We start from the raw sequence: 21,329 nt of genomic DNA on the forward strand, positions 1-21,329 counted from the left end.
ATTTTAGCCTACTTTCGACAATTTTATTTTGGGTCCGTATTACGTTGAAAAAATTTACATACGTACTTTCATATGTTGTTTGCACCCAGGTAAGGAGGAACATCCATAAACAAATCTCAAAAAAAAGATATGGGGAAGAAAAGTCGAAACGTTTTGTTTTCGGAAAACCAATTTTGTTCACTCTCGGTCTGGGACTTACTACACCTTACTCCTTGGATATTTTGGTATGAAATTTTCACCAGACATTCGTCACTGTGTCTATTGAGTTTTGGCTGAGATTTGATCCCCTAATTCGTCCCACAAGATTCATAATAAATTTTTTATTTATCACTGCCTGGGCTGAAAGGAAGGTTCGTTTGTGTGAAACTGTTTGATTTTTTTCGTGAGTGAATACTCATCCGTTGGACCTAAATTTTGTCGCATTTTATTCCAAATTCAGTCGAGATTCTTACATGGAATTTCAATATAAAAAAATCTATTCCAGGAGAATTTTTCAGAAATTTTGTACAAACCAAGGCTATCCTCTACTAATATTTGTGAAATTTGAGCATACTTTCGACAATTTTATTCTGGGTCCGTATTACGTTGAAAAAATTCACATACGTACTTTCATATTTTTTTGCACCCGGGTAAAGATGAACGTCCATAAACAAATCACAAAAAAAAAAAATACGGGGAAGAAAAGCCAGAACGTTTTGTTTTCGAAAAACCAATTTTGTTCACTCTCGGTCTGGAACTTACTACACCGTACTCCTTGGGTATTTTGGTATGAAATTTTTACCAGTCATTCGTCACTGTGTCTATTGAGTTGTTGCGTAGATTTGAGCCCCAAATTCGTCCCACAAGATTCATAATAAATTTTTTATTCATCAATGCCTGGGCTGAAAGGAAGGTTCGTTTGTGTGAAACTGTTTGATTTTTTTCTTGGGTGAATACTCATCCGTTGGACCTGAATTTTGTCGCGTTTTGTCCCAAATTCAGTCGAGATTCTTACATGGAATTTCAATAAAAAACTATTATGAGAGAATTTTTTAGAAATTTTGTGCAAACCAAGGCTATATATATTCTCTACCAAAATTTGTGAAATTTTAGCCTACTTTCTGTAATTTTATTCTGGGTCCGTATTACGTTGCAAAAATTCACATACGTACTTTCATATGTTTTTTGCACCTAGGTAAGGAGGAACGTCCATAAACAAATCACAAAAAAAGGATACGGGAAAGAAAAACCGAAACATTTTGTTTTTGGAAAACCAATTTTGTTCACTCTTGGTTTGGGACTTACGACACCTTACTCCTTGGGTATTTTGGTATGAAATTTTTACCAGACATTCGTCACTGTGTCTATTGAGTTTTTGCGTAGATTTGAGCCCCAAATTCGTCCCACAAGATTCATAATAAATTTTTTATTCATCAATGCCTGGGCTGAAAGGAAGGTTCGTTTGTGTGTGAAACTGTTTAATTTTTTTCCTGGGTGAATACTCATCCGTTGGACCTGAATTTTGTCGCGTTTTTTCCCAAATTCATTCAAGATTCTTACGTGGAATTTCAGGATAAATTTCAGCCTTGCCAATGAAAGGAAGGTTTGTTTGTGTGTGAAACTGTTTGATTTTTTTCCTAGGTGAAGTCTCATCTGTTGGACCTGAAATTTGTCGCGTTTTGTTTCAAATTTAGTCTAGATTCTCAAGTGGAATTTTAGGAAAAATCTATTACAGGAGATTTTTTCAGAAATTTTGTGTAAACCAAGGCTATCTTCTGCCAAAACTTGTGAAACTTCGCTATACTTTCTGTAATTTTTTTCTAGGCCCGTATTGCGTTGAAAAACTCACACAAGTGCTTTCATATGTTCTTTGCACCTAGGTAAGGAGGCACATCCATAAACAAATCACAAAAAGAAGATACGGAGAAGAAAAGTCGGGACGTTTTGTTTTCGAAAAACCAGTTTTGTTCACTCTCGGTCTGGAACTTACTACGCCTTACTACTTGGGTATTTTGGTTTGAAATTTTTACCAGACATTTGTCACTGTGTCTATTGAGTTTTGGCTGAGATTTGAGCCCCAAATTCGTTCCACAAGATTCGCACTAAATTTTTTATTAATCATTGTCGGGGCCGAAAGGAAGGTTTGTTTGTGTGTGAAACTATTTGATTTTTTTCTTGGGTGAATACTCGTCCGTTGGACCTGAAATTTGTCGTGTTTTATCCCAAACTTAGTTGAGATTCTTACATGGAATTTCAGTAAAAAACTATTCCGGAAGAATTTTTCATAAATTTTATGCAAACCAATGTTAAGAGCTTTTGTAAATGCGTTCTATTATTTTCTTTTTGCACCACCTTCTAATATCAAATTTACTTTTTTATATGATTTTTATTTTTATTTAAATGAAAAATACTCACTTAAAACATTATTTATTAGACTAATTTTATAGGTTAAAAATTCAATATTATATTTTTTATTATACAATTTAACCTAATTTCTTTAAAGTTTTTCTATATCTTTACATATTATAATTTGGAATATATTCTATGGTCCAATATAATATGTAAAACGTCTTTGTATAAATATATTGTGAATTTAGGTGTATATAATTTTATTGTTGATAACAAAAAAAAAAGTGTATAAAATTCATTTTGCAAACCATAAGTTTAAATTATAATCATTATTTTACATTAATAAGTTTAAACTATGAATTTATATTTTATATTTTTGATCTTAAATTATATTCGTTTTATTTATTGTTTTACCATCTGATAATGTTTGTTATAGATAATGCACTGCGAAATTTAACAATCATATATATAGATATTTGTAACTTCAATAAATATCAAATAATTAGGTTACATTTATAATTAAGCATTTTACTTTCATAATCCATTTATATTTCTACATTATGGATAATATCATATTTATTTAAGCATTTATTTCCCATTATAAAATTATTGATTTAAGTATTATACCTACAAACTCTACAAAAACCATAAATCTTACATTAAAAAAAATCAAAATAGTAATACTATATATGGTTAAATACCTTTTTTTTATAGTTACGTAACTTTAGTAAATAAAGTTTCTTTTTGGTTAAAATTACAACATTTCCATACACCACGAAACTTTATTGTTACACTTTTTTTTTTCAATGTATATTTTATTAAAAATCTACTAGGGGAACATATCCACATTTTTTCACTTTAATTATTATTATTAAAAGCAGAAACTAAAAGTGTCCGTACATCCATATTTTTTTATTATTACTATTGTATATTATTATATCCATTTATATCTTTTAAATATTAAATAAAAATAAAATAAAAACATTTTTTTTATCATTTTATTATTTTAATAATTAAAATATATTACAAAATTTAAAATTGAAAAAATAAAAATATATTTTAAAAAAATAAATTCAAAAATTTTATTCTAATAACTGTTTTAATATTTACAAAATTACAAAATAACTAAAAATAAAATTAACATTTTTATATATAAAAAATCATTTATATATATCAAAAATAATTATAAAAATATAGATATATATAAAAAAACAGTTATGGAAAGAATTCTTATTATATATAGGTATAAATATGTGTTCCTATCTTTTAAATATGTTACGAAGAAGAAATAAGATAAAAATATTAATTACTAAATAAAATAATTAAAATAAGTTAATAAAATAAAATATTAATAAAAAAATAAAATAAATTTGTATAAAAAAAAATAGTTAAAAATTGACTATTAAATTTTATACTAAATTAAAATTACCTTCGGAATCAAAATAAAAAAAACAAACAACTGTAGTACCTGTGATATAATAATATATAGTGCTGTGTAACTAAATACCTGTACATTATCCTCAAAAAACCTTGTTTTTCTGGAAAAGGAGAAGAAGAAGAAACACAACAGAACCCAAAAAAACAACTTCCTTACAGAACGAAGCCTCACCATTCCAGGGCTGCCACCAAGGTAACACACACAACACAACCGCCATAGCTCTCTTCCTTCCTTCATTCTCCCTTTTATATTCTCATTTTTCTCTCTCTTCTCTTTCTTCTTCAAATAAATTACTAACACAAATCCCAATTCACTTCTTCACCCTTCTCTTCTTAATTTTTTTCAAAATTTTCTGGATTGCACCCTGACTTCGTCTTTCTACTTCTTCATTCAACCGCGGATTCGTTTCAGCAGATCTGACTAGGGTTTTTGGGGGGTTTTCAGACATTGCATGCATATGGGGTATGTTTTCTCTGTCCCACTGTAACCAACCGAATAAATTTATCTCCTTTTTTAATTATTTTTCATTTGTTTACTTTTCCCCTTTATGGGTATCGATGATTTTGCTCATACTAACAAAGAGTCAATGATCATGTATGCGTGTTAATATAATCTGGGAATATTTTTTAAATTTTTATTTAGAGAGTTCTTTTATTGATATGGTTGTCTAGAATATGCAAGGGACTAAGCTTAGCTATTTAATCAAATAGTTGGTGGGTAGGTGAAACGAAAATGAAGTTACTTACAAGGAACTGTGTATGTGTTTCTTATATACATTTTACTCTTGGCTTAATTTTCTGAGTTGAAGTGGTTGGAAATCTTGTTGGAGATTTCAGATTAGACATTTCATAATTTATAAGTTGGTTTAAATATCACCTTATAAACATATTTTAAACATGTTTTATGAGGTTGAATTAGGCTTAAAATTCAGTTTTTAATATAGTATTAGAGTCATTTCAAGTCCATCTTAACAATTGTTTATTTTGCGGACTACTCATAATATATAGTGAGTTGGTAACCTTCTGAGTGATGTGTGTGGGATCCATACGAGAATTATAGTGTTCTGGGAGTTGTCAAATCATAACTTCTCAAATCATTCATGTAATAATTGTTAGAGGTATTGCTAATGATCTAATGCCGAGGTTAAGATCATATATTAGCTTGAAGAAGAACATCTCTATGCCTATGTAATTTTCATTCAGGTGGTTTTTAGAAAATGTCGTATTAGATTGTAAGTGAATGCTATTCTTCTATTTGTTCTCCATGTATAGACAGTGAAAACAGTGTTGTTCTAACACATTGAAAATACATTTTGCTAGCTATCAATACTCAGAAGTCAGAACTTTGAATTCGTGGAGGGTGATTTAGAAAATTATATTGATATGATTATATTACCGTGCATAACAGAATTAAATGTGATTGCAACAGCACAGTGGTTGTCTTGGACCCTTTAAAAAGCCCCCTCTAATTGCTAATGTTGATGTTCCACCAAAAGGATTGAAGAAGCGAGGTAAGGCAGCAAAGATACCTAGCACATCAGAGGATTTCTGGATCACCAGCACACATGATATGGACAACAGTGCTGTTCAGTCACAGGGAAGCATCTCATCAGCCAGTATAACCAATCAAGCAGCAGATCCTCATGGAGGTTCATGCAACCCCACTGAATTTGTGAATCATGGTATACTATGTTAATTCATGCACACCCTTGTGGGTTTCTGTGGCTTTGCACAATGTATCATATGCATGTTGAAATAATATAGGAAATGTATTTTGAGTGTAATGGTGATTCAATTCGGCTTTCACCTTCACTTTATTGAGGTGACGACTTGGTTGCTACTTAATACCCTTTTGGGAGAGCAAATTCTTACATGACACATTGTTATAACTTATATGTGATTTCAAATAAAAATATCTTTAATCAGTTTGAAGATTACAGTTCATGTACATTATTTTGGTCATGTGACATTCATGTGCTTTTTCCTCTTTTTATTTTGTCATGGTATATTCTTTTATCCAATCTTCTGTTTTCTGTTCTGATGTGGATAGACTATCGATTGTTTTATTACTGAATAGACTTTGGTCAGTTTTTCATTTTGTCTCCCCATTTATATGTTGTTGATTGTGAATCACTACCTGTATTAAAGTGTAGTGTACATGAGATTTTGGAAGAGATCATAGTGGTGCAATCATTTTTTGTTTTATTTGGTTGCTACTTACGAGAATGGGCAAAGAAAGGAAGGGAAAAAAATTCTGACCATGAGATTTTCTTTGTCAGGTCTTACCCTTTGGAATCAGAACCGGCAAGCTTGGATCGGAAGTAAGAGGTCCGAGAACCGAACCGAAAAGTCACGAGAATCAAAAGTGAGGTAAAGTACATTGTTTGTTACCACCTTTTTGAGAATCCATGTTTCTAAGAGGATAAATGTGAGGCAAGTAGGATGCAAGTTCATTTTCCTATACTACTACTTTCTTCTTTTGTTGATTTGTGTAATACAATGTATTGGATTTCATCAGCAAGTTAAAATCCCCTCATGCACTTTAACTTTTGTAAAATTCCACTCATCTATAAGTTCCTATGGAAAATTTTATCCAAAAACAAATTGGAGAAAATACCTATTCCATCCATGGCCTAATGAAAATCTCTATGGTGCTGCAGTTGGAATGCAACATATGAAAGTTTATTGGGTGGCAACAAGCCATTCCCTCAGCATATTCCCCTCGCGGAAATGGTAGATTTCCTTGTGGACATCTGGGAACAAGAGGGTCTCTATGACTAACCTATACAAGATTGTAGCAGTGAAAGTTGGTTTGATCATTGCAAAACCTATACAAGATTGTAGCAGTGAAAGTTGGTTTGATCATTGCAATAATTATAGTTCTTTCTTCTGAAGGAAGAGGAAAATTTGGCATACTGCAGTTAGTGACTTAGGGACTTTGTATATCTGTTGTAACTTTTGCAGTTCACAATGACAAGGAATTTTATTGTAATTTTTTCACAGTCTGGAGATAGTTGTATTATTATTTGATTCAATTGATGAAAAAGGCTCTGAAGATATTTGTTTTGCAAAATTATTCTCCTTTGAATGATCAGTTGCACATTTTTTTATAACAATATTTTACAACTGAGTTGAAGCATTCAAATATAGTGTGGTGAGGGTTGAAATCACAAGTCTAGGTATCATAAATGCCAATTCAATTACACAAAAAGATCTTGCAAAACATTATTAAAGGATAAATTTGTGAAAAAGTATATGGAAAGTGTAGATGTTTTAATTAAGGGAAAGATAATGAAAAGTGAAGGGAAAAAAAAAAGTTATAAAATTTGTCTAAGATGTGTTTGATTTTTTTTTAATTCATAAAAATGAGATTACATTTTTTTATAAAAAAAATTATTAAAAATTAAGTGTGAATAACTTTCATACTAAATTTGAAAATTTTGTAATAACAGAAAAAAATTTAACAATGAATTTGCCAAGAAATTTGCTGTGGGAATTCCAAAACTGAAATGATAAGGGCAAGAGACAGCACGGGGAGAATCGTACGGTGATGACGTACATTACCGTAATGATCTGAACAGTTACATTACCTGAGAAGGAAGGACAAGCACGTTTTACCGTCAGATCCAAATACGGATTCTAATAACAGCCTTTGGATGCATTTCCTCTGTGAGCCTCAGGTGCTTCCACTTCTTTAGAACATTGTGATTTGTGAAGAAAAATATTTAAAACATAAATATTTTTATTTTATTTGATGTATTTAAATAATAAATACCAGCTACAAAAATAATAATCATAATAAAAAAATAAATAGCATAGGATTCAACTTGAAATTTATTCCATCCTTTTTAAGTAAAAAGAAAATCTAGAAAAGTTTCTTTATGAAGAAAAAGAGGTTGCTGTTTTGTTTCCTCGGTTTGTTCAGTGTGGGACAACAAGTTCAAGATTCGAGGAAACTCATTGTTTAGCCTTCAACTATAATAATATCAGTTTATAAGGAAAACAAATCTCAAACTGAAATTATTAATTAATTATAATAAAATATATATATATATACTTATTATATTATATTATTCCATCTATTATTAACTTTTTTAATCTATATAAAAAAAAGTGTAGATAGAGTATGAAATGAGTATCTCAAAATTCAGAAAAAGAAAATACCTATAAAACTTCTGGTGTCAGATCAAGAAAGATTATTGATTAAACAAATAAATGGAAAGAATATTCTTGTACACAAAATATATAATACTTTTTACTTGTTTTCTCTTTATTGTTATTTCAATATATCACACTTTTTTTAAGAAAAATGAGATTTTGACACCTTAATAAATATTAATATTTTAATTATTTTTAATTTTAAAAATGATTTTAATATTTTGTATTTTATTTATATTTTTATTAATAATTTTTTTAAATTTTTTTTATTATAAATATTAATATTTTGTTGTTAGGATAAAGTGGACCAAGAGTTTAGTTTCAAACCAGAGTTTCAAAAATATCATGATATTTTTTTTAAACATTTACATGGTATCAAATAACTTCACTTTTTACATTATTTGAATATTTTCTAATTTATTTTTATTGTTTTCTCTATTAAATTATCATTGCAGCACTTTATTATTTCTATTAATTTTTCTTAATTTTTTCAAATTAAATCTTAAAACAAGTAAAAAACATTCCATAGATTTGATATCAATTTTGTTGATAATGAATGTACAAAGAATATTAATAAACCCTAAACCCCATTAATGGATTAACCTAGAATGTATCACCCCTATGAGAAAAGTTATAACCTTTGTTCATCTCCATTAATGAACCAAAAACAATGTTGACTTTGTAGCCAATTGGTGCAGTGATCTTTCTTAGGAAGAAGAGATAAGGAATCTGATGCCACTCTTCATACCCTCAGTCAGACACTATTTACAAACAATATTCAGATCTTTATGAACCCTAAAAAATTGACCAACAATCCAAAGTCAGGTCTTCAATTTCCCAAAAGGACTCAACCACACATTTCGACTGTGTGACCTCTATTTTCATTGGGGGAACAAACCATTGAAGCAGTGCATTGTCTCTCCAACAGGAAACATCTCTCAACTTTATCAAACACATTCAATGTCTTCTTTTCCTTGCAATCATATTTCATTGCCACACCCTTTCACTCTTCCTCCAAAACACCATTGCATCACTGCTCTTTCTCACTCATGGCACCACAAGGCAGCAGAACCTACAAACTACATGGACTCCAACTTGCACTCACTCTAACCTTCTTTCTCTTTCTCATTGTTCTACTTCCTCATTCAGGTAACAGAAACTCCCCATTTAACCCATGTAATAAGTCTAGAGTTATTTGATCATGGTTCTATATATTCAGAAATATCAAGCTAGAAATTCATCATTGATTCTCATATATGTTTTTCTTTTTCTTTCTGATTGATGTATGAACTTGTTTGTTTTTCATCAAAAGCTTTGATAGTTCTGAGTAGATGGATTCTGTGGAGTTTCTCTAAGACTTGTGTGTTTAAGGTGTGGTAGGTGGATCTGTGTTGTCTGATAGAAGAAAGAGTTTGGAAGAGAAGAAAGTGGGGATAGGGTCAAAGCCTCCAGCTTGTGGAAACAAGTGCATGAACTGTAGGCCTTGCACAGCAACTGTGGTGGTTCCTGATCACAAGAACAAGAAGAAGGGTTTCATGGAAGATGATAACTATTACCTTCTTTCATGGAAATGCAGATGTGGGGATAAGTTCTTTCAACCATAAGAACCAACCCTACATCTTCTAGCCCTATATATCTATGTACATTATTTTCCAATCCATTATATTATTGTATACAAGGGAAAAGTCGAATCTACCCTACTTTGGTTAGTGCTTGCTTTTATTCAACTTGTCTTCCTATTTATCCATTAATTTAAGATGTGTTCATGTTCTTACCCTTGGTAACTTCTTATATATGCCTACTTATATGGCCATATAACTAAATGAATGAGATCTATCAGAAAAAAAAAGTTTGCACCCACTTATATACAATGAAAGGTTCTAATCTCTAGTCGATGTGGGATCTCCAACACACCCTCCTCACGCCGAGACTACCAACTCGTGCGTGAGACTATATATTATGGGTGGTCCGATAGCGGGTGGCACGATAGGTCCAACAAACACTCGCTAGGATAGGCTCGAAAATGACTCTATACCATATTACGAAAGTGAACTTTAAGCCTAACTCAACTCCATAAAACCGGCTCATGGGGTGAGGTTTGCACCCACTTATATACAATGAAAGACTCTAATATCTAGTCCATGTGAGATCTCCAAGAGTATATTTTGTATATCTGAGAAATAAGATCCATTTTTTTCTCTAAAATTAATTTTTATTCAATTCAATGATTTTTTTTGGAGTGTTTTTTCATTCAAATCACTTGCATAATTATTTAGAATCTTCTTAAATATAAAAAAAAGCATATAATTGTGTAATTTTATATATATTGTGACACTTTAATAAAAGTAATGTCTCTATAACTATGTTTTAGAATAAAATATTATAAACTAATCAGATAAATGAAGCTGAATATATCATTGTCCTGAAATTTCGTTAGGAGACAAATTAACTGTGTAGTTATTTGCTTTAACTATGTGACAACACAAATTTATGTTAATTCACCAATTTTTTTGTTACATTAAAATTGTATCCATCACACTAAAGTGATAACTTTATCTAATTAATTAGCAAAACTTTGTCTCTAATTTTTTTATACGATAATCCTTAATCTTTTTATAGAGAATATTAGAAGGTTTTTTTATGTTATTTGGAAGTATATATCAAGTCACATTTTAGAAAAAAGTTACAAAATCAAGTGAAAAAGGATTATATATACTTTTTTGATATAACCCTCGAAGTATTCCAAAGTATCATAGTATATGAGAAAAAAAAAGGTAAAAATTAAAATAAAATATTAAATACTTTTTTGAACATATTTGAAAGTATTGGAAAAATACTGGTATCTGACACTTACGATAAAAATACTCTTCCTTCTCTGAAGTATACGAGCTTCATAGTTTTTTTTATCTATTTTTAAATTAAAAATAAATGTATAAATTAAGAAATGTAATTTACATTTCATTTATGATAAAAATAGACTTTCTGTATGATTAAAAATTCCTAATAAAAAAATTGATTATCCCCTTTTAATTGAGATATCTCACCACTCACATTTTTCATCCACAAAATTCAAATTAGAAACATTACTTAATTAAACTCCCAGTAACATTTTAATACACAATCAAATAGTTAGAATAGATTTTAATATAAATGACTGTTTTTATATAACTTTTATGTTACAGTTGCTAATTTCAGTGAAATTAAAAAAACATTATTTTTATAAAAATTAACCAAACATGAACCTTAGAAATATGTTACTTGTGCATACAAATATGCTATACATTTCAAGATTAATTTCCTTTGCCAAACAGGAACCTTAGAACTACTAAATCACATTAGCATGGAGAGTATTTCTTTCTGCACCCCTACATTTTTCTTCCTGCACCCCTATATTCTTTGTAATACCATAATTAACCATAATAATTTTGAATGATTCCGGAATAAAGCTTGTAAAAGGTATTTTCTGAATAGGATTTCGTAAGTAAAGTGTATTTTCAAAATAAAAAATTTTGGAAGGCAAAAACCATTCCAGAATATCATTTCTGTAATACATTTTTTTAATTTTTAGAATGATAAATTCGAAATTTATAAAATATATTTTGGAAATTATGTCCCGAAAATATTCCAAACAAATAATTTAAAAGTTATTTTAAAAAATGTAAAATGGTATTTTCTGATAATGATGAGATGCAGGAAGACATTTATTAGGGTGCAGGAAGTAACACTATGAAGTTCAAAAAGCCCAAAAGGGTTTGGGTCAACAACAGTGGACTATTCCAAAAATATCTTTTACATAAAGCAAATAAAAATCCCTCATATCCTTTGCTTCTCCCAATGCTCTATCTAATCAAAACCGACCTTGACATTAGAGGAAAAGGAATCTTGGAACATTTTTTATTTTTAAATTAAAACAATCATATAATAGTCTTACAAATAACTAAAATACTCAAAATTTCTATTTTTTTTATACTGTATTGTTTTTATTTTTAAATTATTAAATTAGACTAATTATTAAAAATAAAAATCTCACAATTCCCTAACACAACTTGTCTTTTTTATTTTTGACACTTTAAAAAAAATTGAACAAAAATTTGTAATGATCAATTTTAATATAGAATAAGTTTTAGTTCTAGGAGCTAGAAGTTACCTTTTCTACTTTACTTTTACTTTCTTTTAGGCAAATAAAAGAAAAATCTTCATTATATGTATTTGCCCCCTCTCTATCTAGAGGCAAAACGAATTTATCTGTATAATTTAAGAATAAAATGGTGTAAAATTTGAGTGTAAAAACAGTACTTTACAAGCAGAATTTGTTCACGTAACAATGCTTAGTATATGATTAGAGTGTTTGAAGTAAATGAGTGACAAGATGGGGATAAGAATGAAGCATAGATGACAGCAGCAAAGTGTGTTGAAGCTTAGTGGAAAAAGATAGAATAATAGCTTCAAAATATCCCATGCTGTCACTTTTTACTCACAAGATTTCACTCTCCTAATCAAAACTGTCTTACCCTATTTTGGAAATCGGTGCAAACTTTTTTTTTTAAAGCGATAAGGACTGAATCTCAGTGGACCGTGGCAATGAGATTACTCTGCCACTTACAATATCCCATCGCGTATTTAAGTCGTCTGAAAAGAATTCTATCCGTCGCTCGATGGGAATTGCGCTTCAAGGCGTCTCGCAAGACTGATTCACCTTACGAAGGCCACCAACACGTGCCTCTGGGAGCTAAGATCCCTAGTAAATTTTATTTCATAAGTCGATTTGTTATCAGAGTTATTTCGAGTTTATTCTCATAATAATTTGTCACTTCATAATAAATATACTATGTTTAATGAGTTCAATCATAATAAGCATGGGCATAGTTGGTGAGCCAAGGAAGTGTTGACGCATGTTCATGAACAATTGGTTGAAAGTGTGGCTAGATGGTGACACCATTTCTGTCACTTAGAGAATCCCTTCATGGCCGTTCAATTTTGCACTCAGGTACTCAGACATGGGTCCACACTGCTTCAACTCACACAATCGTGTCCGCGCCAAACAGATCCTAATCTGCAACTTGGATTTTTCTAATGCTGAAATGCTACATGGTGTTTTCTGGTGCTAGTGTATAAAAATGACTCATCCCTTGTTTGGTTTTTGTGTTGGGGAGGTTTTTCTTCTCTAGTTTTCTTCACACACTCACTCACTCACTCACTCTCAAATCACTCCCTCTCTGTGTTTTCTTTCATAGTTAAGCACTTTATTACACTTTCAGTCCCTACCACCTTCCAAATGTGACTTCATCTACTACTACCATTTCTTTCTTGCCATCATACACCTTCCTTCATGTCATTCCCTTCGACCCTTTTGATTTTTTCCTTGTTTTTGTCTCTCTGAAGTGCAAAAACATGTCACTCAGAAGTTGCACCCTACCAACTATAACACAGAACTTGGTGGTAGACCGTACCCTTCCAAAGTCTGGGAAGAAAAATTGCATGTCACTAAGAGATAAAGTAATGAAGAATCGATGGAGCATGAAGATGAAAGAGAGTGAAGAAGTGGAGGAAACAAAGCAGGAATTTTTCAAGAAGAAAGGAACACCACCTTTAGTTCGAGAACTGTTTTCAAGTTGTGGTTTAGATGGGCATGGAGAGGGTGGTTCGGGGAAGAGAGATGGTAGGTTGCAGACTTCGGTGATGGGTGGTGGGATGGGGAGTGGTGGTGGCAGGATTTGTGGTGGTTTTAATGGGAGTGGAAGAGGCTCACATGGTAGGGATTGGACAGATGCTTATTACCAGAACATGATTGAGGCAAACCCCAATAATGCTCTTTTGCTTGGAAATTATGCCAAGTTTTTGAAGGAGGTAATAGGTTCTCTTTTGGTTGGTGCTTAAAATGATGGACACATGCTGTTAATTGAAACAAGAACAGAAAAAGGGTCTAATATCTAAGATTATTCATCAACCAGAAAGTGAAAAGTAGAAAAAAAAGACCAAGCAGCTACAATAGTAGTTATCAAAACATATCCTTGTTTCTTGTTTCTTTCTATTACTATTTAGTGTTTTTCTGACATTGAATTTGCAAATAGGTTCGTGGAGATTATCCCAAAGCAGGGGAGTATCTTGAAAGAGCCATTTTGGCTAATCCTGGTGATGCTAATGTTTTGTCCCTCTATGCGGATTTGATATGGCAAACAGAGAAGAATGCTGATCGAGCTGAGGGCTATTTTGATCAAGCTGTTAAGAGTGCCCCAGATGATTGGTGAGAAAAATATACATGGATTATGATTGTTCTTCTTTACTTGCATTCTCCTAATACTTTTTTATAGAATCAGATGCAGTTTAGAAATATATGGTGTTTGTTTCTTTGGTAGTAGTGTTAGATGACTTGCATCAAGAAAGTGTTCTTTGTTTCCTTTTTCCAAATAGACATTCTATGATTTGTTAAAAATTTGAAACTCATTAGCTAAGTTATGTTATAAATTATAATTAGTTGAGGTGTGATCCAAGGCAATGAATTGTTGATAAAACTAATGTATGAACCTTCATTGTTGCCCATCTTCAGCTATGTTCTGGCTTCTTATGCAAAATTCCTCTGGGATGTTGAAGAAGATGAAGACAAAGAGTGCCAACAAAAGACTGATCTCTGCCATGCATATCCACTTCATCTCTTTGAAGAATGACAGGAGCAAGAAAAAAAGATGTTTCTATATGTACTCCATTACAAGAGAGAGTGGAAAACATTATATAAGAGAAAACCAAAGTAACTGATATAACTAAATCATGTGTTCTCAGCTTCCTCTCTCAGTTTAGTAGACTAGAGTTGACCGTCTAGTTGTAAATAGCTTATGCTACAAATAAGAGAAATCAAACATGTATTCTGTCTTCTGTAGTATATCAGCTAGGCTTTCACTGCTGAATCTTGAGAATATGAAATTTTGGTTGAAATTAAAGAAAAGAGAACAACCCTTTTATGGTTTCATCATGTTCTTTAATTGACTATCTTGAACTAGAATTATTTGAAAGAGTCACTAGTGTAGAAAAGACATTTTACACCTGTTTTAGGAGACATTTTACACTAATCCTATCATCGGTGTAGATGTGAACGTTGTAAAATGTCAATTACATGTAACACCGGTTGTTTCACAGGTGTTATATGTATCTCCATGTTACACTGGTTACTCATTCCAACCTTTATAATATAGGAGTTTAAAATATATGTTGTGTGGAAGACACTAGTGATCATCATAATACAATGAGATTATTCCATCATATGGATATTGGTTGATTCATATATGAAAGTTTCCTATAAAATAAAAATGAGCAAGAGCAGCAAAATTTGGAATTAAAAGTGGTGTTTTAGTCTCAAATCTTCTTTTTGTTTCCCTTTAAAGAACCCCACACCTTGTCCTACCTTTTATCAAGGATTAAATATGTTGGGGAAGAAGTTGATCCAATCCCACGACAAGAATGGAAAAAAACAAAAATAAAACATAGAATATTCATGTGATAGGTTTAAATAACAATATAAATGAACAATGGCTCCAAATGTAGATGGGACATGACAACTCCATCTTTGTCGTCTCAATGTCTTTCATTTTAACCTGTCACATAGACTCCTTGATAAGGTGGTACCATGTTTGAGATGCGTCTTATTTAAACAGTCTTTTCTCATAACTTTGTACTCACTCCATGAGAAATAATATCCCCGTTAATTTAGCCTTATTTACTAATGCATTATCTGAGGCTTCAAAAATATTCACAAGTTTTTATTTCTGGCTAGACGATATTTTGAAACAGTAAGAAAAGGTAATGCTATGTGAAAATATGTGTCAATCATATTATATCGATTAGAAATAAAGATATTTTATAATATGCAAACAACTTCAAACTTTATCTCATCAGTTGATTTTGTAAGATTGAGTTATGTTTAAAGTTTACTTTCAATTTTTCAAAATTGAGTTAGGTTTAAAATTCGCTTCTCTTAACAATATGTATCAAGAATTCATCATAATGTTATGAAATTGCAATAGACGGAGGTTGTGCATAACCTTCTGAAGCCTCTGTTCGAAGAGAATGAACATGTAGAAACCTTCTGGGATAGATTCTCAACGTCCCGCATCCTAAGGGGACCTTCAGAAACAATTCCTATCTTGAATGAGTCATCCTAGAACGTGCTCTCAACGGATCTGGATCTCCTCCGCACTCTCCGGAACACTCAACCTTCCTCTCCACAACGAAATTGAGTAGCTTTGACCGTGGGAAGCAGTTTTACTCACGTAGTAGGATATGGGATACAATTATTTTTCCTTCTATAAATATGAGTTTTCTCCTTTCCTCCAAGCATCACTCACCGTGCACCCTTTCTCCATTTTTTCTCTTTTTCTTATTTCTAAATATTTTTGAGATCTTGGAATCTTACTCTTTTAAAAGTATCTTACTAATTTTGATCCTCAAAAATTTCTGAAAAATTCCTATTATATCTCGGGAGACTTACCCAATACATCGCGGATAAATCATCAAATATCTAACTACATTATACTAACACAAATTTGCAAGAAAGGGTAAAATTTAGAGGTGAAAATATGGTAGAAACCATGGTGGTGATATGAGTTATGAATAAAGGTTAGAGTTAGGTGTTTAATTTTCTTTCTTATCTGTATGAATAATTAATTGGTCCGAAGTCTATCTACAGATGTGAAGAGAAATAGCCTCTCTGCCACTCATCTTCTCTTCTCCAATAAGAGTCTAAGCCCAGTATGGGTTAGGTACCGCAAATAGCGTATGAATCAAGATTTTTTTGTTCCTTTCTTTCTCCTTTTTAAGGTTACATCATACTTAATCCGCATCATTTGACTTTAATCTTGTTTCTACACTGTTCTTGATAGAACCTAAATTTCAGACTAATTTCACATAGTTTTTTATAATTAAAAAAACAATTAAATATATTTTTTATTCATGTATAATAAGGTGAAAATAGATTTGTTTTCTCTATTCTAAACTTTACACTTCGTGATTACTACTAAGGAAACTATTGGAATTGATATGTTTTTTTTTATTACATAATAAATGAATTTTGAGCGTGTATTATAATATTATAACATTCACCTATGAAATATTTTAATATCTTACAGTTTGTTAGGTAAAAAAATTAGACAATGGTTCATTCCAATAGTTTTTTTAGTATAATATCTAGAAAATCTAAAATTTGGACTAAAGACGAAAAATAACTTCTAATTTAAACTTTAAACCTCGTGTTTACTTGTAATAAAAAAACTATTAAAATTGATATGTTTTTTTTATTACATAACACACTAATTTTGAGTATTTGTATTGTAATATTGTAATATTATGTCAGTAATAAATATTTTAATATCCTACCGTTTTATCATGTAATTTTTTTTTTACAATGACTTATTCAAATAGTTTTTTACTACAAGTACCTAATGATCTAAAATTTAGATTAAAGAGGAAAATCAGTTTTATATAAAAATAAAATGACGAAAAATATATTTAACTAAAAAAATAAACGATGATGAACACTTGGTTTCTAAAGTGTAATTACAAAGAATAACCAACTAACTAAATAGTATTGTAAATGTTGGCCTCTTATTGGGTCATCCCTTGTCCGTGAATTTAAAGAGCCAATAAAAACCAAGGGAAAATCACGAGAAGATTGTTATCCATTGGCAGAAGAAAGACAAGTTCAATTCTGCATTTGGTATGTGCAAAATTCCATAGGATTTCTGAATCTAAACGCAATGACAAGCAAAATTGATGTTCATAGAATTGAAACTAAACATTAAAAAAGCACGTATGAATGAGTGATTTAGGTACTTGCATTGCACTTGATCTCATCTTGGTCCTGATAATTGAACACATGACATTGGTACATTGCTAAAAAAACTAGCCTGTGATGAAGTAGCTTCTCCACTGCTCAATTTCATGAAAGCTGAATAAGTACCAGCTTGAGATAATGATGGTGGATCAGGTACATGGCACAACCCTTCAAGCATTTGAGCTACTTTTGCCATTGAAGGCCTCAAACTCACATCATCTTGTATGCACCAAAGACCAACTTTTAGAGCAGCTTCAACCCTTTCATCCTTCTCATCAACATCTATCTTTGGATCAACAACTTCTCTCAGTTTCCCTTCATCCATCATTCTGAACACATAGGAAGGAAAATGTGCCTTCTCAGCCCCTTCCCACTGATCATAGTTCTTCCTCCCTCCTATTATCTCAAGCAAGAGCATGCCATAGCTGAACACATCACTCTTCTCCGAAATTGCATAGTTAGTAATCCATTCTGGTGCCAAATACCCTCTTGTGCCTCTCATAGTTGTGAACACATGGCTCTGCTCACGGCTCATTAGCTTGGCCAATCCAAAATCTGAAACCTTTGCTGTGAAGTTATCATCAAGAAGAACATTCTGTGGCTTGATGTCACAGTGGATGATCCTCACTTCACACTCCTCGTGGAGATAGGCCAATCCCTTAGCCGTGCCTATTGCAATGTTGTGCCTTGTCTCCCAGTTCAGCAAGAAACTGTTCTCACTGTTCTTGAAGATCCATTTGTCCAAAGAACCCCTTGCCATGTATTCATACACAAGAAGGCGATGAGGACCCTCAGCACAGAACCCTTTGAGCTTCACCAAATGAACATGGTGAATACTTCCAATTATGGACACTTCTGCTTTGAACTCTTTTGCTCCTTGTCCAACACCTTCCAACTTTTTCACAGCCAATTGGGTGCCATCTTCAAGCTCACCTAAATACACTGAGCCAAAACCTCCTTCTCCAATCTTTGTGGAAAAGTCCTTGGTTGCTCTACAAAGAGCAGCAAAAGTAAAACGTGCAGGCATCCCTGAGATACTCTCCAAGAAATCATCATCTTCCTCAAAGGTGTCTTGAGGGTACCTTGCAACATTCTTCTTCTTGTAGTAGTACCTGAATCCTGTGACAAGACCAACAATAACCAGAACTGTGAGAATCACTATGACTACAACTAGCACAGTGTCATTCCTTCCATTTTTGTTACTATGTACTCCATCATCACTACTAATGGAGACCTTCATGAATGAAACATAACCACCATCGCCCCCCTTACTGCGTTGGAAACTCCCAGTCTCATCAAAATGAAAGCATCTACCGGTGCTGTTTTCAAAGAAAAGCACAAGGCAAGAGCAGTTTCCTAAACAACCCTCTTTGCAAGAACTGAGGGTGGATTTTGAGACCGGTGTAGTGTACTTGAGAGCAAAATAATCAAGCTTTTCACCCACAAAAACAAGTTCTTTTGATGTAGTGGAACAGGTGGAGATGTTGGGAGGTTTGCAGTTAAAACTAGATTTGAGAAGTTTGGGGCAGATGCACCAGTTTTGAAAGAAGCAAACATAGTAGGAATCACAAGGCAGGGGAGTGCCACAGGGGTCTTTTGGTACCTTAACTGCATCAGGGTTAGGAGACCTCCCTTTGTTGAGATCATAAAAAGTGATAGCACCAGTTGGATCCAAGGTTGCAGCCCACAATGAGTTGGGATCTGAGGTGTCAGAGAAGTCAATTTTCCACAGCAAAACTTGATCTTTGTCATAAAATCTCCATGAATTGGACACCAAAGAAGCTGAGTGAACCTTGGTAGTGATATTTTTTGAGATTCTCTGAGCATCACCCTCTTCTCCTGACAGGGACCAGTACACTTGTGGAGTTTCAAATCCTGCATAGAGAAACAAATCACCTTGCTTATAACCAAGATAATAATACATGTTCAAGGTGTTGTGGAAGCTTTTGAGGGTCATTCCCTCCACAAAGTGTTGACCAGGCAAAAGGGTATCAGTGGGATGGCTAAAACTTTGCCAAATAGCTCTCCCATTATCCCCAACCAACACCAAATTCCCTGAGTCTTGCAACTCCATGGCTCTCACTTTCTGCCCTGTTGTATTTGTTGCCCAAACCACACCGCCATCACCTTCCAAATACGCATTCCCACTAAGGTCAAGCTCAAATTTAGCAGATTTCCCAACAAGTAAGCCTCTGTTGGCAGTCCAAACCACTTTGTAGCTGCTCAAGTGCAAGACAACTAAGACAAACGATGAAACATCAAGAGTAGTGAAGAATCCAAAAGCGAAAGCTGAGCTGTTGGATACCAAGAAAAAACCATTATGGTCGCTCCAATCAGGTTGAGAAGCACTGAAACCAGGATATATCCGAATAATGTGTTGATCTTTTGCCAAACAGGTACTAAACAAAAGGAACACACAGAAAACCAAGGTTCCCCATCTTAACATGTCCATCATTCTATAACTGCATCAAAACATTGAGTATTAACTCAAAAAAGGATCATGTAAGATCTGAGAAGATAATAAATAATTTGGTGCCCCTTGATAAAATATGGAGTGAAACAGAAGGAAGCCACGAGTGAGAGTGAAACTACTGTAAATAGATGGAGATTTTCATGGAAAAATATGGTTGTTAGTGCAGGAAAGCATGTTACAAAACATAGAAGGAAGTGCAGAATGAGTTGAGGAGAAATAGTGATACAGGTATGAATATAACACACCTTATTTTGCATTGAGTAGGAAAAGTGATGTTGTGATGTTAGAATGTGGAAGGAAGGAGGAAGAAGAGGAAGATTAGAGAGAGTTCTGTGCATTTTGTTCATGGCTACATGTGGTTGAAATACTATGTGTTTTCACTACTATCTAATAAATGATGATCTTGTTGCACACTTCATTATACTCCTAAACTTCCCTGTTTTTGAGGTTATTGACCTTATTGACTCTTTTTTTGGTATATATATCCATTTTGAAGGCAATTTGTAAATAAATAATAAAATTAAAATCAATCATTTTTTATTTTTAAATTGGTTCAGGTTTTTTTATTTATTTTGTTTTACATGATCTTACTTAAATTAATTTGAGTAAGAACAATTTAATTTAATTTTGATCAATATGAAAACATATTACTTAATAAACAAACTATTTTATCCCGAATTCACTGTAACTATCTTTTATAAAGTAAATAATTAAAAAAATATGATATCATAATTTTCCAAATATAACAATTAATAATATAAGATATATCGATATGATTGTAATTCTTTAAATTTTTAAGGAAACAATAATGTTGAAATTTAATTTTGACTTCTACTTGATTAACCTAAAATCCCAAACATTTAAACTTTTATAGTTAATCTAAACTAATAAACTAATAAATACTTCTATGGTGACTATTTAGGTTTGGACTGTTAAGAAAATGGAATGAAATAAAAAAAATATTTCTACCTCAAATTTGTGTAATTTTCTTTTCATCATCTTAAATATTATTATTATTATTATTATTATTATTATTATATTATTATTATTATATTATTATTATTATTATTATTATTATTATTATTTTAAACAATTTGAAATTTTAGGACTTTG

At 31.9% G+C, this 21,329-nt stretch overlaps 4 protein-coding genes across 13 annotated transcripts; 3 read left to right on the forward strand and 1 right to left on the reverse strand.

Moving 5' to 3' along the window:
- The first annotated feature begins 3,834 nt into the window (after positions 1 to 3,834).
- LOC137836037 (uncharacterized) lies at positions 3,835 to 6,838 on the forward strand. Of its 9 annotated transcripts, none has more exons than XM_090302611.1 (5): positions 3,835 to 3,958; positions 4,181 to 4,228; positions 5,174 to 5,447; positions 6,045 to 6,135; positions 6,426 to 6,838. In XM_090302611.1, the coding sequence occupies exons 3-5, from the start codon at positions 5,336 to 5,338 to the stop codon at positions 6,544 to 6,546; spliced, it is 324 nt and encodes a 107-aa protein (XP_090158737.1). In that variant the 5' UTR covers positions 3,835 to 3,958; positions 4,181 to 4,228; positions 5,174 to 5,335; the 3' UTR covers positions 6,547 to 6,838. The 9 variants fall into 9 exon arrangements, with proteins under 9 accessions (XP_090158737.1, XP_090158734.1, XP_068500947.1 ...); XM_090302608.1 differs by having other exon boundaries at positions 5,195 to 5,447; XM_068644846.2 differs by having other exon boundaries at positions 5,200 to 5,447.
- A 1,975-nt stretch (positions 6,839 to 8,813) lies between these two features.
- Positions 8,814 to 9,613, forward strand: LOC137834551 (EPIDERMAL PATTERNING FACTOR-like protein). Its single transcript, XM_090302680.1, has 2 exons — positions 8,814 to 9,072; positions 9,295 to 9,613. The coding sequence occupies exons 1-2, from the start codon at positions 8,973 to 8,975 to the stop codon at positions 9,525 to 9,527; spliced, it is 333 nt and encodes a 110-aa protein (XP_090158806.1). The 5' UTR covers positions 8,814 to 8,972; the 3' UTR covers positions 9,528 to 9,613.
- Positions 9,614 to 13,021: 3,408 nt separating this feature from the next.
- LOC137836038 (Tetratricopeptide repeat (TPR)-like superfamily protein) lies at positions 13,022 to 14,887 on the forward strand. Its single transcript, XM_068644850.2, has 3 exons — positions 13,022 to 13,770; positions 13,995 to 14,167; positions 14,471 to 14,887. Exons 1-3 carry the CDS (start codon positions 13,315 to 13,317, stop codon positions 14,586 to 14,588), a joined length of 747 nt encoding a protein of 248 aa, XP_068500951.2. The 5' UTR covers positions 13,022 to 13,314; the 3' UTR covers positions 14,589 to 14,887.
- Positions 14,888 to 17,570: 2,683 nt separating this feature from the next.
- LOC137836039 (G-type lectin S-receptor-like serine/threonine-protein kinase SD2-5) lies at positions 17,571 to 20,669 on the reverse strand. 2 transcript variants are annotated; one of them, XM_068644851.2, is made up of 2 exons: positions 20,462 to 20,669; positions 17,571 to 20,205 (listed from the first exon to the last, which is right to left on the reverse strand). In XM_068644851.2, the coding sequence occupies exon 2, from the start codon at positions 20,196 to 20,198 to the stop codon at positions 17,760 to 17,762; it is 2,439 nt and encodes an 812-aa protein (XP_068500952.1). In that variant the 5' UTR covers positions 20,199 to 20,205; positions 20,462 to 20,669; the 3' UTR covers positions 17,571 to 17,759. The 2 variants fall into 2 exon arrangements, with proteins under 2 accessions (XP_068500952.1, XP_068500953.1); XM_068644852.2 differs by having other exon boundaries at positions 17,571 to 20,334; positions 20,462 to 20,608.
- Between the last annotated feature and the right edge of the window lie 660 nt (positions 20,670 to 21,329).

The sequence above is a fragment of the Phaseolus vulgaris genome, chromosome 5, assembly GCF_051622355.1.
Source record: "Phaseolus vulgaris cultivar YP4 chromosome 5, ASM5162235v1, whole genome shotgun sequence".
NCBI lineage: Eukaryota > Viridiplantae > Streptophyta > Magnoliopsida > Fabales > Fabaceae > Phaseolus > Phaseolus vulgaris.